This window comes from Chionomys nivalis, chromosome 7 (genome assembly GCF_950005125.1).
Source record: "Chionomys nivalis chromosome 7, mChiNiv1.1, whole genome shotgun sequence".
NCBI lineage: Eukaryota > Metazoa > Chordata > Mammalia > Rodentia > Cricetidae > Chionomys > Chionomys nivalis.
In genome coordinates, this window is record NC_080092.1 from 57,765,514 (window position 1) to 57,781,117 (window position 15,604).

A 15,604-nucleotide genomic window follows, 5' to 3' on the forward strand; every position below is an offset into this window, starting at 1 on the left:
CAGTGAAGTCTCTCAGGGAGGGACACAGAGACTGCATTCTCAAGTGACAGATGGGTGTTTGCATTTGACTTTTTCCAAACATTGGAATTCCTCTGAACAATGGTCGATTATCAGTTTAAGACTCAGATTCTAGGCTGAGCGGTGGTGGCGCACCCCTTTAATCCCAGCACTCAGGAGAAAGAGGTGTGTGTGTGGGAATCTCTGTAAATTCAAGCCAGCCTGGCCTACAGAGCGAGTTCCAGGACATCCAGGGCTGTTTCACAGAGAAACCCCGTTTTGAAAAACAAAACAAAACAAAAAAATTAGATTCTAGGCTTCACGGAAACAGCTTAGTAAGGGTACAGTTGAATTTATTTTATACGCAGTGCTCCACCCACCTAATCTTGGAAAACTGATTAGTTATCTTGACGGGTGTGTGTTTCTTTCACAGGTCTTGTAGATACTGGCGAGGGGATGGTGCACATAGTTGACCTAGTCATTCTCCTTAGCACAAGCCAGGCTGAGTGGGAGCCGCTCCTGAGCCTTGTGATGCCCAGAATGTGTAGATGAAACGAGCAGATGTGCATTTGTAGAACCGTGGTTGTAGCTTATGGGTGGGTGGGAAAGAGATCGGTTCCAAAAATCCTTTCAAATACAAGAACTTTGTTCTCACTAGAATCCAAGCAACAAGTTGCACTTGAAAAATGAACAGATTGGTCAGATAAGTGTCCGCAGGAAAAGCTTTCGGGTGGATTTCTTGAGACCTGCCAACCCATCCCAAGGTCCCATGCCAAATTTTGGGACCCTCATTCCTTCTCATCTCTTGGAGCCTCCCTTTGGCTTCTCAAAAGACCTCTGGGCGTTAGTTTCCCCAAAGTTAGAATGTGAGGGATCTGGGCTCAGCACAGAATCCTCAGCCTATTTCCTCTGTGAGCCTGGGATCCCGGGAGGACGCCCTTGTGGCTAGGAAGAGGGATCACAGATGGCGGAGGGCGCTGCTGGGATGAAGAGTGAGCAATGCTGGCGATCAGGGCTGCCAACGTGGGTGGCTTCGCCCGGCCGCGCCCGAGCTGGGATGCCCGCCCTAGCGTCAGCGAGGCCGCCCCCCGTCGGCCCTCCCCCGGGCGGGGCCAGCCCCCGACGGCGCTGACTCAGCAACGCGAGGGGGGAGTTTTGTCCCTCCGCGGACCCCGTTTCTCTCGGCCACCGTTGAGCGGGTTTCCTTTTTCCGGCTCTCCGGGTGCGAGAATTAGGTCCGGCCAGCTAGGCAGCGGGCTGTAGTGTAACCCCAGAGCTCACCTGAGGACCCCGAAAACTAACGTTTCCCCACGAGGAAGCGTGGGCGCCATGAACAACGCGGGTGAGGCGCCGCTCTTCCCGCGAATGTTTTCCAGGGTCCTCTCCCAGGCTCCGCGGACCGTGAGGCCCTGCGGTGAAAGGCCGGGGGTGGTGGTGGGGGGGAGACCAAGGCGAGGGCGGGGATGTAGCCCTCCCGGGGGGCTGGGAGCAGAGAAAGACGGCGTCTTGCAGGACACTGTGGGAGGGCTTTCTGGCTTCTGCACTCTCTAGGATGCTCTTGCGAAGTTAAATCTAGGATCTACAGTGATCCTATCCGAAAGCTGCCCTCGTCAGCCTCTTATTTATTTATTTGGAAGGGGTATGTTATGATTATAATGGCATTTGATCTCCCCACAGGACTAAATTCGGAGAAGGTAACTGCTCTGATCCAGAAACTAAATTCAGACCCTCAGTTCGTACTTGCCCAGAATGTCGGGACCACCCATGATCTGCTGGACATCTGTCTGAAGAGAGCCACGGTCCAGGGTGCTCAGCATGTGTTCCAGCACGTTGTGCCTCAGGAAGGCAAGCCAGTTACCAACCAGAAGAGCTCTGGTAAGGTCTTCGACTTCTTCCCTACTTTACTGACAGCAGTCTATTTTGTTGTCCTAAAAATGGCCTTGGGAGAACAGCTTTGTAACACCTTGAAAGAAGTCGTAATAAACCAGAGGAGAGGCACAAGAAATCGCGGGCCTAAGGCTTGTGTGGTGGCCTGTTAGCGTTTAGTTGAACACTAAAGTGACAGATGGATGATGGCCATTGGATGCCTATCGCCATATTGTCTTGATGTTATGTGATGTTGGGTATATGTGGCTTGTTCCCATGCAATTTTTATGTTAACAGTTCATCTAGAAGTAGTAGAAGCTAGAAACAGATGTGGAGAGAGATTGCATACAGATAAACCTAAAGCAAAGACGAGTTATGCCCTTGGTCACAAGTAGTCCATACAAAGATATCCTTACTCTAGAAGACTTCCCAGAATCGTGCTAAAATCCAAATATATAAAACAGAAAAACCTTAATGTGGTTACAAGAGAATGTCGTTGGCTATTATTATTTTTATTTTGGTTTTTCGAGACAAGGTTTCTCTGTGGTTTTGGAGCCTGTCCTGGAACTAGCTCTTGTAGACCAGGCTGGTCTCGAACTCACAGAGATTTGCCTGCCTCTGCCTCCCAAGTGCTGGGATTAAAGGCGTGCGCCACCACCGGCCGGCCCCGTTGGCTATTATTTTAAAATGTGCTCCGTGGCTACAGCTGGAGTTACTGTGCTCATAGGTCACTCTTGAGTTCTCATTCCTTGCTGGCTGAGAATTCTTGTTTTTCAGTACGCTGTCCAGTTACCACTGTTAGAAATACATCTACACTGAGAAATTGGTTATCCAGGAATCTAAGGAGGAGAAATAATCTCACAAGAAAATTGAACTAAAAAGACCTTCTATTATTTTTCGCTGTTTTGCTACTACTCCAAGCCCATGTGTACTTACAGAAAACACATTATTACTACTTAGAGCAATTCAAAACTCATAAGGCTACATTTAATATGAGTAATGTTTTGCTGTATGTAAATTATACCTTAGTAAGATTGATTTTTATTTATTTATTTTTTAAAATGATTTATTGTGTTTTTTTTTGTTTTTTTTTTTTTGTTGTTGTTGTTTTTTTTTTTTTGGATTTTTCGAGACAGGGTTTCTCCATAGCTTTTTGGTTCCTGTCCTGGAACTAGCTCTTGTAGACCAGGCTGGCCTCGAACTCACAGAGATCCGCCTGCCTCTGCCTCCCGAGTGCTGGGATTAAAGGCGTGTGCCACCACCGCCCGGCTTGATTTTTACATTTTAAAGGAAAAAAATCATGACCTTGCAAAAATCTTTCTATGTCGTAGAAAGGTCTTACCTAGCATGCCTAGGCCCTTAGTTCAGAAATGTTTGGAATGATGAGGTCTGTCAGGCTACAGACTTACCTAGTTAATATATCACAGTAGCACTATAGTGGTCTAGGGTAAGCTTGGAAATGCTAATCTGGAACAGATCAGGTCTTATGTGATGTATCTCTTTACTTTAAATACTAATAGTGCATGAGTAATGTAGTTTGTTCTTGTGATGTTTTCATTCTGAGAGTTCACCCAGAAGTAGAAATAGTGTTCAGGAGACAGCTAGTGTGCAAATAAGCCAGCCTAAAACAAAGATGTCACTATTCAGAAAAATAACTTAAGTTTTTTCCTTTGTTACAGATGCGTTCTTGTCCAGTGTAGAGAACCTGTGAAGTACAGTAGAGTAGATTTGTTTACCCATCAAGTCTTTATTCCCTGTATGATTGCTTTTAATATGAGATCATACTTTAAGAATTTTTACATGTGCCTTTTTATAAACCTTTTGTTTGTTGTATGTTGTAGAAATGGTTTCATATCTGTAAAACATTATATCCAAATATGTTGGAAATTTCCCTGCGTTTTCCTCCCAAAGAGCATTACTCTTTAGTCTCGGCTCCCAAAGGCTTTCTGGATAGACACACTGAGTTTATCTTGCAGTAGAGTTGTGTTTTGGTAAAGGCATCAGTCTGAAGTTGCTCTAGTCCACACTAGTTTGGAATGCTTACAGATACTAGATTCCATCAGTTTCTGAGAGGCAAAATATTTGAAAGTTCTGGACATGACCTCACATAGAAATGTTGGTGTCATTGGAAAGAGACCTCTAAAAACCCACATTGGTATGGAAAGCGGTGAACTACAGAGGCTCTGGTCATGCATTTAAATGAAGACATGCTTATGTCCTTACTGCTTGTCATAAAGTCTTCAGGGACAGCATCATGCTTGGGTTTAGAACATCGCTCTGTCAGAAACATAGTAAGTGGAAGAATGATGGTGGGCTGTGCTTGAAACGTGGCTCCTGATGGCCAGGTGTATGGAGAGAGTGTGAAGCTGTGAAAATGGAGTAGAAAAATAGTCCTCCTTTGTAGCCAACAATGGCCTTGAACTTCTCGTCCTTCTGCCTCCACCTCCTGTGTGCTGGACTATGATTGCAGGCATGCACTACATGTCTACTTTGTATGGTGCCGAGGACGAATCCAGGGTCATTGCATGCTAGTTAAGCATTCTACCAACTGAGCCACATATCTGTCCTGGAACAGTAGTTAATTTGCTGTGTTAACGTGATTTTAAGAGGAAAACACTTTGCTGTTTCATTTATGTCTCGGTTTTTAAATTATATGTGTTCTAACTCTTGAGCTGAAGCGATCTCCCTGCTCCAGCTCTCCTAAACTTTTCATTTGTGTTTGGAATTTTATGTGCCCTGGTTAGTCAAATGCCTCCTTTAAAAACAACTCCTTTTGGGAGTGTAGGCAAGAGCTTTATGTTAATCTTCACATTCACTGAAGCCTCGATGCCCTGTCCATTCTAAATTAAGGTTTTTGTTAATTTCAAATTAAGATTTTGATTCCTGAATTGTTCTCAGGTGACTTGTATTTCCTCAGTTCCCTGTTCAGAAGGGGATGCTTGTTTTTCCATGTCCTTGCCAGTCTGGGCATTATCGATAAGAAAAAAGACGTTCTCCCACTTCACTATTTACTGTCTTTTTTTTTTTTTTTTTTTTTTTGGTTTTTCGAGACAGGGTTTCTCTGTGGTTTTGGATCCTGACTACTGTCTTATGAAGAACTTAAAAAGCAAAAGTTTCTTTATCCTCTGTGTCCTTTTTGGACATCACACAATTTATTCATGATTTCTGTTCATTTTCTTTTAGTGTTTCTAGGCTATGCTAGAACTCACTATATTATCGAGGCTGATCTTGAACTCACAGCAGTCTTCTTGCTTTAGTCTCTAAGTGCTGGGGTTATAGGTATGAGCCACCATGCCCGACCTAAAAGGTTCTGGTTGTTTTTTTGTTATGTTTGTTGTGATTTTGTTTTTGAGTGTGTGTGTGTGTGTGTGTACTATATAGTAGCAATCACTACATGTCTTTTGTTTTGATTTGGTTTTAATATTTCTGTTCTGGGCTGAAGATGTGGTTAAGCTGGTAGAAGGTCTAGCATGTACAAATTCCTGGGTGCAATTCCTAGTATCACATAACACCAAATATTGTGACACATGTCTATATTATACTTGAGACATGAAGCAGGAGGATCAGGTGTTCAAGACCACACTGGCTATATATATAGTGGGCTATATAAGACTGTCTCAAAAAAAATACATTTGATGTTTCTTTTATTTCTTATTTAGTCTTTAATGTCCAGATCTTATGGATCTGGTGTTTGGAAATACAGTTGGGGCAGTGTGATCCATAAATAGTTATAAACTTCTCGGTTTGCTTTCTCATTTTAGGACGATGCTGGATCTTTTCTTGTTTGAATGTTATGAGACTTCCATTCATGAAAAAATTTAATATTGAAGAATTTGAGTTTAGTCAATCTTACCTGTTTTTTTGGGACAAGGTAGGGGACTGACCTTGCATGATTCTTTTTGTTTCAATAGAACCTAGTTAGGGGCAGCCTTTATGTTATTTTGCTTTTCTCGTTACAGTGTACCTTTTTATTACAGATGTGATACCATTCTGATTTCCCAAGAATCAGAAGTCTATCTTAGCAAAGGCAGAAGTATATTTCCTTCTTTTCCTTTTGTGGTGCTAGGGCTAGGGTCAGACAAAGCTCTAACCCTGAACTCTAGCCCCGCAGCTGCTTTCTGTTTGGTAGGTGGCTGTGCTCTCTGAGGAAGTAACAAATTTATTGACTCACTGCTTGTGTTTTCTTTATTTAAAAATTAAAATTTTGTTTTCAGCAGTTTGCCTGTCTAGCATCTTTACTTAGGTCATTGAATTTTTAAGCACCCAGTTTCTTTTGATAGCACTTTTCTGGGGGAAAAAAAGGCAGTAAATATTTTTATTTCATTTAAAAATTCTTAAAATATAACTGTTCATTAGATGTTTACTGAGTAAAGACTCTAAAATAGGATTTATTTAAACATTAGACTGTATATGCAGTACATGGATGCAGTGTGTTTAAATATATATGCAAATATAAGACAAGACCAGATATTCTTTTGAAGCCAAGTACTGATATTTAATTACCAGTTTTAAAAAACTTATATATTTCATTCTTAGTTGTCCCAGGGCCCCCATTCTTCTGATCTTGCATGCCAGTGATGTGATTGACTCCCTTTGCCTTTAATTTTATTTATCTTCTTTTACTTTAGGTTGAACGCTGTTATTTCTTCTTGAATGCTTTCGTGGATACAGCCCAGAAAAAAGAGCCTGAAGATGGGAGACTGGTGCAGTATTTGCTTATGAACCCTACAAATGATGGTGGACAATGGGACATGCTTGTCAACATCGTTGGTAAGAGCTTTTTCCGAATGAATCGCAAGCTCTGCAGTTAGGAATAGGCTATTTCTCTGTGGTTGTGTACACAGTGGAACTGACTTCCAAGAAGGCTGCATAGTTAGCTCTACAAATTTTTACTTCTCATTCTCAATGTGAAGTCCCTTTCTTTAAATAACTGATAAAGAAGTAGATACCATGAAGACTTGACCGGGAGGAGAATTAATTAGAAGTAACATCTCATAAAAAGCACTGAGGGGCTAGAGAGATGGCTCAGTGACTAGAAAGCACTGGTTGCTCTTTCAGAGGACCCAGGTTCAATTTCCAGCAGCTAGATGTGGCCCATAGCCACCTGTAACTCCAATTCTAATGTATTAAAATCTTCTTCTAGCCTTTACGTGGTGCACAGACATACGTGCAGGCAAAGCACCCATACATACTAAAGTAATCTTAAAGCACCCGGGAATTGAGAAGCATATTAATAGGACTAAAGGACAGGCAAGCAGTTAAGAGCACTTGCTCCTGTTACAGAAGACCCAGGTTAAGTTCCTAGTACCTGTGGGGTGGTTTACAGCCATCTGTAACTCCAGACACTCTTCTGACCTCCTCAGGGACACACATGGCGCACATACATAAATGCAGGGAAAATACTCAAAATAAAAATAAATCTGAAAAGGAAAGAAAAGTGGTTTGGTGGTGTAGATCTGTGGTAGAGTGCCTGCCTGGCGTGCACATGACCGTGGGTCTGATCCCTAGCACTGCAAACAGCAACAGCCAGCGGGGCAAGCACACAACCAAACAAAGCCCTGCGTCTGTGTGAAAATGTCTTTATCCAAACATTTTCTTGTGGGAGACCTCGTGCTGAGTGTTTTATAGAGTACGATAGATGGAATAGTACGCCGAATTTCGAGGCAGATAGCTGCATGGTAAAAATCTGTTGAAGGGATTGGAGGGATAACTCAGAAGTAAGGCACTTTCTCAGCATGCCCGAGGCCCTAGGTTCAGTCCTTAGAATCAAACAATCCAACAACACTGGTAAGGGCTGGGGATGAAGTCCAGCGGTAGAGGGCTGCCTGGTGTGCACAGAGCTCTGAGTTCCGTCCCCAGCGCTGAATAAACCAAGTCTAGTGTTCTGTGCCCGGTATGTGCCCCTAACTCCAGTACTCAGGAGGTTGAGGCGGGACGACTAGGAAGTTCAGGGTTATTCTTAGCTACATAGAGACTTTGAGGCCACCCTTTCTCAAACAAATAAACCAAACCCCACCCTTGCTCATTAATACAGCCTAGTTTAAAGTAGCCAATAGTTTGGACAGAATTTCTAATACTAGAAATTATTTTCACTTTGTTGAACACTAAAATTGTTGTCTTTTAGAAAAATATGGTGTTGTCCCTAAGAAATGCTTCCCTGAATCTCATACGACAGAGGCAAGCAGAAGAATGAATGATATTCTGAATCACAAGGTACAGAATATGAGTAGGAGGGACTGGGTTAGTGTACTTGACATTAAACTAACTGACTTTTTACAGAGACAGGATAACTATTGATGTCAAGGTCTATCAAAAGCATTGTGGCTACACATTAACCTCAAGAAATCGTCAAGATTACTGTGTTTTGTTTCTCTTGACTTTAGTGTTTTCTTACAGATATTCAAGGAAAAAAGTACTAGGTTCAGTTAACTTGGGTCTTGAACGCACAGGCTTCCGTGCTGCCTACTGGCTTCTAGTGGAGGTGTGCTGAGGCCGCTTCATGAACTAGCAGAAGCCAGCAGAGCAATTTGTAAGACTTCCTTAAAAGTGTGCTTTGTTCTTAGGCTTACCCAGACCACATCAGTGTGGTTTAGCCACCCACTGAGGATTTGATGTAGTCACTGAGCTGTTTTTTATGGTTTAAGTTACCCTAATGAATCATTTCTCCTCCACATTTTCCCAGGGATGATTATAAGCCCTGTGCGGTGGTGTTCTGCTTGCCAGATCTCTTTTTTGAGAACTGGACGTTGCCAAAATCTGCCACCCACATCTACAAGACTGAAATTAGATGTTATCTCCAAGGAAAAGAGTGCATTGAAAAACAAGCACAGCTCTGTTTCCCCAGTATTGGATGTAGGGTGTTTCCTACTAGGGAACTCTGGGGTCTCTTATCCAAAGGCTAGAAGATCGTAAATCTTAGCTTTGGATTTCATTCTGATTGAGAACAAGTCATTTTAGCACTGCAGTTCAGTTTCAGAATCTTTTTAATGTGGGACTTCTCCCAAAATTGAAAGAAACAGAAAAACATGTTGGAGGTTAGTATAGTCACAGTCACAGTGACTGGCAGAGAAGGCAAAGTGGACAGCAGATAGGATTCTAAATGAGAATGTATGCGAGTACTTAGTGCTCCTATGACCGGTCCCCTGTTTTCCAAGGGTGGTGGGCCCAGAACCAGACACTGCCCCACGCACACGCAGAGGCTCTCAGTTGCAGAAGACCAGTTCTGCCCGGTGTCCTTTAGGAGTGATCCCGTGCCCTTACTGAAAGTACTGCTCACTGTCTGTTTAAGTGCACTGATTGGGGAAAATCAGTTTGTTTTTATAAACTTTGCCCAGGGCATTGGCTGTGTTGCACTTCCAAGCATAGCTAGTGATGATCTGTTAGGCTTATTAACAGCTTGTGCAACTACTGGAATGCTGAATACGTTTCTATCGTAGATGAGAGAATTCTGTATACGGCTGCGGAACCTGGTACACAGTGGAGCAACCAAAGGGGAAATCTCATCTACGCAAGATGCCATGATGGAGGAGGTAATAAGAATCTTTGGATTTTTTGTGACTCATCTAAAAAGCACTCAGAATCTCCTACTAAACTGATTATGGAATCAGTCACTGCATGGATATTTAATTGAATGAAAGCTACTTATTTTTCACTTCAGAGGTAGAGACAGAAGATCGAGAGTTCACAGTCAGCCTTGGCCACAGGGAACCCTGTCTCAAGAAAACAACAAAAACTACTTATTTTAAAGCTGAAAAAAGAATGAAATATACACTTTCTTGCGTTTTAAGGACTTGTACTGAGCTTTTTTAATTCCTAGTTTAGGTTCTATATAAAAACCACTTTTTACACATTCATAAGTACTGCTTTCTGTGAGTTTGGCACTGAGGGAATAAAAATGAGAAGGCAGTTTCTGCTTTCAAAGAGCTCAGTTTTTGTGTGGCGTTCCCTCCTATCCTCCCTCTCCCGGTACTGGAGATGAGACTCAGCGCTTCTTGCTCTGCCACTGAGCTGTTTCCCTGGCTTTACAAGTGTGGTCTTTTGGACAAAAGGAAAACCATGAATAATGATAATAAGTTGTGTTCTAGATGTGTGGTCGTGGAGGGAAATGACTAACTCAGGGAAGAGTTGAACCAGCGGTAGGAATTTACCGTGTGACTATCAGGGACTACCTCCCCAGGTATAGGAAACTGTACGCAGGTGGATGGACAGCAGAGCATCTGGGTTTCTTCTCTATTGAGGAGCTGGCGATGGTTGTATCTGTTAATAGTAATGTGTGTGAAACACTTAGAAAATTGAAAAGTCACCAAATAAGTGTTTAGTATCAAGGCAGATAAGCATCTGTATTAGTAATCTCCATATTCAGTACTAGTAGACATGAAGCAGAAATTCTCTGAGAAAAGAACATATGTTACCTTCTTCAGCCTGTGGGCACATTGGTGAGACCACAGTTAAGACGGGAGCCGAGTGGCTTCACATTTTGTCACTTGAGTGGAAAATTCTGTTTAAGGGAGGCAGTGCAGCATAGTGGAACGTGATTACAGTCAGAGCGATGATCTTTCCTGCTTGATTGCATGCCTGGACAAGTTCCTTACTGCTTCAGGTCTCGGTTTGTCCATGGGCTCCGTATCTAGTGTTTGACATGGTAACTGTTTCTTATACATTAGGATAGATGAAAGCGTAACATTTATTTGCTAACTGCATTTAAATTATATTCAACTTTCTTAAATGCTCTATCAAAGAACAGTCTCTTAGTACAGAGGGAAAGAGACTTTAGAGTTCGATGTATCATGGATTTACATTCTGACTTAGTTACCTTCATCCTGAGATCTGCTCACTAACCTGAGACTCAGTTTGGAATTTAAAATACTTCCCTCGTTGGAATGGTAAGGAGGCAGGGGTGGAGGGATGTCAAATAAGGAATTGATGTCAGAATGCCAGGTGCTAGTGCCCTGTGTCGTTTGTTGACTTCTCTTCCCATTTGGAATGGTGTCTCTTGCTGAGGCCATCTCTCCTGACAGTTTGCCTTAACTTGTGGTTAGATTAAGGTGATGGGAAGGTAGCAGGGATGAAGACTGTAAGTCGGCCAACAAGTGATTGAGCAGGTACTGACTGAGTGCCGCCAAGCTTGATGACCTAAGTTCAGTCTTTGGGACCCCTGTGGTGGAAGGGAAAGATGGATTCCTGCTAGTTATCCTCTGACCTCTACACATGCATTTACAAAGAAATAAGTGAATGTAATAACTTAGAGAGGTTGTGTGCTAATGGTTAATGAAAAGGTCCAGAGAGTAGTAGGAAGAGTAGGAGAAGTATATTTTTTTCCCCAAGACAGGGTTTCTCTGTGTAGCCTTGGCTGTCCAGGAACTCGCTCTGTAGACCAGGCTGGCCTTGAACTCAGAGATCCGCCTGCTTCTGCTTCCTGAGTGCTCAGATCAAAGGTGTGCATCACCACTGCCCTGCCTTCTTTTTTCTTAGGGTTTATTTTTACTTCTGAGTGCTTTGCCTGCATGTATGTAATTGCAGGAAGTGCAGTGCAGTACCCACAGAGGCCAGAAGACATCTGATCCTGTGAACTGGAGTTACAGACATTAGTGAGCTGCCATGTGGGTGGCTCGGGGCTCTGCAGGAACAAATGCTCTTAACTGCCTGAGCCAGCTTTCTAGCCCCCAGATATTCTGCTTATAGACCATAAGTATCATGGCCTATGGTATTGTTTTAGTGATCCTCCTCGAATTAATAATAGTCTTAAGATTTATGTCCTAACCATAGATTAGTAGGGGACAATAAATGACTCAGAATTATAGCTATACATTTTTACATTTTGTTTTGTTTTCTTCTACCCCTGCCTTGAAATCCAAAGATAATACTTTGCCATGTCCTGAGTCTAGGTGTTTTGTAAGGTTGTTTACTTAGGGACTTATTTCATCTGTTCACTACAGAATCTGTGTGGTAGGTTTTCACATTTTTACAATCTTCCAAATAACTCCTTATTATTGAACCTGACTCTTTTGTAATGAAGAGTCTAGCTTCACTTAAAGCCACAAATTAATACCTATGATTTACCTAGCCTTATGGGCAAGTCTCAGTGATGACCTCAGTGAGTAACCGTGAAGCCGAGGTAGCGCTAAGGGAACTTGTTTATGCCAAAGGCATTCTTTCAGAGAGGAGCGTAGGTGGTTTGTGGATGTGGGAGACTCAGCAGATCTTTCTGGAATCCTGCAGCCGCTTCAGTTACAGGTGTTGTCCATGTGCTCTCCCTTGGAGCATCCAGATCCCTTAGGATTACTAATGTGTACTTTTCCAAACATGCTCTATTAAAAATAAACCCTGAAACAAAGACCAAAGCCAATACTTGTCAGGGTTGTGAAAAGGGACAGGAAATAATTTTGATGGCTTAGGAAATTCTATAGCAGGGTTCTTAAAAACAACATTAATGGTACTGGAGAGAAGGCCCAGTGGTTAAGAGCACTGACTGCTTTTCCAGAGGACCCAGTTCTGTTCCTAACACCCACATGGTGGATCATAACATCTGTAATTTCAGTTCCAGCAGATCCTACACCCTCTTCTGACCTCTGAACACTGGGCACACATGCAGGCAACCACTCATGCACATAAAATAAAAATAAATAAACCTGTCAAGTAGTGGTGGCACACACCTTTGATCCCAGAGGCAGGTCTCTGAGGTGGAGGCCAGCCTGGTCTATAGAGCAAGTTCCAGGACAGCCAGAGCTACACAGATGCCTCTAAATAAATAAACAAACAAATAAATAAATAAAATCAATAAATAAACCTTAAATAAAACATTGAGCTAAGGATATAGCTCAGTGGTATAGTATTTGCGTAACATGCTTAAGGTCTTTAATGTCCAGAGGAGGGAAGTGGAAGGAACTGATGACACATTCCAAATTATCTGGGGGTTACACTAATGTCTATTCTTATTGTCAGTGACAATTAGATTTGGGTCAGTCTGATAGGTAAATAATATTATCTCATGATATATGATTTTGAGTGAGACTGAGCATTTTTATGAACTATATTAATATCCTAAAATCATGTTTAGATGTATTTTTTTAATTTTGTGTGTATGTATTTGTGTTTGAGTGTATGTTTGTGTACCATGTATATACAGGAGCCTGCAGGGGTCAGAAAAGGCTGTTGAATCCCCTAAAACAGGAACTAGAAGTGATTGGGTTCTCCATAAAAGCAGCAAGTGCTTTTAACCATTGAATCACCTGCCCAGGTCCTAAAATTTACTATTTAAAAAACTGTATTATGTATTCATGTGTGTGTCCGTGTGTGTGGATATGTGCATAAGAGTGCAGTGTCTGAGGACACCGGAAGAGGGTGTTGGAGGAGATACGGTAGGCATGAGCCATTGCATGTGGGTATTAGCCATTGATTGGATCAGGTCCTCTGTAAGCGTAGCGAGCACTCTTAACCACTGAACCATCTTTACAGTCCCAGGATTCATACTTTACCTGTTTGAATAGGTCTTCAGAGGTAAAATCTGAGCTGAGCTAAGAATAATAAGAGTGAACCAGGCAGGGGACAGCAAGGACAAATGCCCCATGGTGGAAGAAGCTGGCGTTCCTGAGTAACAGAAAGAAGGCACTGTGACTTGAGCCTGGGAAGGGAGAATGGGGGCGAGTGGGTCAGAAAGCAGATGAAATGGGAACCGGCTTAATGCAGGGCCCAGAACTGTGGTGAAGAGTTTACATCTTATTCTAAGTAAGGTAGCTTTTAGGGAATTTAACTAATACTTTGCTTAGTTTTTTTTTTTTTTTTTTGCTCTGAAGCTTGAAGCTGTGCATAGTGAAACACACTTGTAATTGTAGTGCAAGGGAGGCTAAGACAGGAGAATCACAAGATTGAGGCCAGTATGGCTATATGAAACCCTGTTTCAAGGAAGGTAGGTGTGAGTGAGTGAGTGAGTGAGTGAGTGAGTGTGTGTGTGTGTGTGTGTGTGTGTGTGTTGGTCAGAGAGGCAAGGACAGAAAGACACCTTCGCTCTGGATATTTTAAGAACAGATTGTAGAAGCAGAGAAACTAGACGGAAAGTTAGTTGTAAGCACACAGGTTAGAGAGACTCATGAGCAGTGACATCTCTGGGTTTGTCTGGAAGGGTTGCTGTTAGGACTTGCCAGTGAGCTCTGTGGAAGGCAGGGAAGGGGAGATATCTTGGTGATGTCATGATGTCTTGAGGGAAGATTGTAGATATGAGGAAAGGCTTTTTATCAGTTCAATCAGGAGTAGGGAAACTGTGGGAAAGAAATAATAATTGAGAAGATTTGAGAGGAGGGAAAGATAGGGTCTAATGAAGTACTTACAGACTTTTCAAGTCTATGTAAAGCAGTACAGAAAATACAGGTCAAGAGGGTCTGCAGTGAGATGGGAAGGAAAGTCTGCATTTCTGGTTCCTTAATTCACACATTACTCTAGAAGCAATCTCAAAAACACTGTTGGTTACCGAGCTCACTCTCCTATCATCTCAGAGCAGCCCACACCTTGTGTTTGCCGGCATGCACCTTGCATGCCTTTCCTGTCTGAAGACAGATTTAATGTATCTGCCCTTTTTACTTAGGGAGATATTTTTGTTTTTAAGCATCTTATTCTATCTTACACCAGGGAGCCGTAGCGAGTGCCTTCCTCCTGTCCCCTTTCTCTGTGTAGCCCATTCATAAAGGTCGATAACATACCTCTCCAGAAGTTAGTTCACTGAACTCCTGAACTGCCTTCAGAGTTTACTGCTTTTATGAAGATGCTTGTGGCCAGACTGGTCAGTGGTTCATTTTACCTTTAAACCTAGTTTCTCCATCAGTAAAAGTAGGAAGTTGAGGTAATTGATTTCTTAAGAACATTGTAGCTAGCTGGATACCGATCCATACCTGTAATCTCTTCACTTCAGAAGCTGAGGCAGGAGGATTACAGATTTGAGTTACTTTAGCCTAAATAGTGAGACAGTCTCTCAAAATAAAACAGCATTGTAGCTTTGTGCTTTATAACAATGGAAGTAACTAAGTTTTACCATGCTTTAGATTTTTTCGCTTTTTTTTAAATATTTATTTATTTATTATGTATACAATATTCTGTCTGTATGCCTGAAGGCCAGAAGAGGGCGCCAGACCTCTTTACAGATGGTTGTGAGCCACCATGTGGTTGCTGGGAATTGAACTCAGGACCTTTGGAAGAGCAGGCAATGCTCTTAACCACTGAGCCATCTCTCCAGCCCCGATTTTTTCGATTTTTTTTCAACAACCATTGCTTCTAAGATTGTGCCACCTCTACATAGTTCTAACCTCTGGAATCTTCAGATTTACCCGTTTTCTCTGAACTGCTGTCTCCTTCTAACCTTTCATTCATTTCTTGTCTACCCCTGACTGGCTTTAAATTCTCTCTTCCTCACCTGATGAAGCCAGAATAGTCATGTGCGTGAGAACTGACTTTCTCCATTTGTTTGTCTTTAAATTAGGCCAGGTAGGCTTTGCTTTTGTTCTGAATCCCATGCTTTTTGTGCCTTGTTTCCTTTTTCCTTTCCTTATGCTGTTTATGCCATTTGCCATGTTAGACTTTGACAAGTCAATGAAAATAAATCTCTGCTAGGGGAAATAGTTTTAGAAGCCAATTAAAATAGTTGTTTTTTTTTTTTTTAACAAAAGTAAACTTGAAACTTAGACTCTGCCTTCTTAGAAGATGTATCATTAAAAATATTTTTATTTTATTTTTTTTTTATGTGCATTGGTGTGTC

The 15,604-nt window shown here is 42.1% G+C and overlaps 1 protein-coding gene across 1 annotated transcript in view; it reads left to right on the forward strand.

The window, feature by feature from the left end:
* The first annotated feature begins 1,149 nt into the window (after positions 1-1,149).
* The window catches only part of Blmh (bleomycin hydrolase), a 42,303-nt gene continuing 27,848 nt past the window's right edge, over positions 1,150-15,604 (forward strand). The window contains exons 1-6 of the mRNA XM_057776466.1: positions 1,150-1,339; positions 1,675-1,872; positions 5,625-5,734; positions 6,492-6,633; positions 7,988-8,076; positions 9,300-9,392. Of these exons, the coding sequence (XP_057632449.1) occupies positions 1,327-1,339; positions 1,675-1,872; positions 5,625-5,734; positions 6,492-6,633; positions 7,988-8,076; positions 9,300-9,392 (645 nt within the window). The 5' untranslated portion in view covers positions 1,150-1,326. The remainder of the gene's footprint in view (positions 1,340-1,674; positions 1,873-5,624; positions 5,735-6,491; positions 6,634-7,987; positions 8,077-9,299; positions 9,393-15,604) is intronic.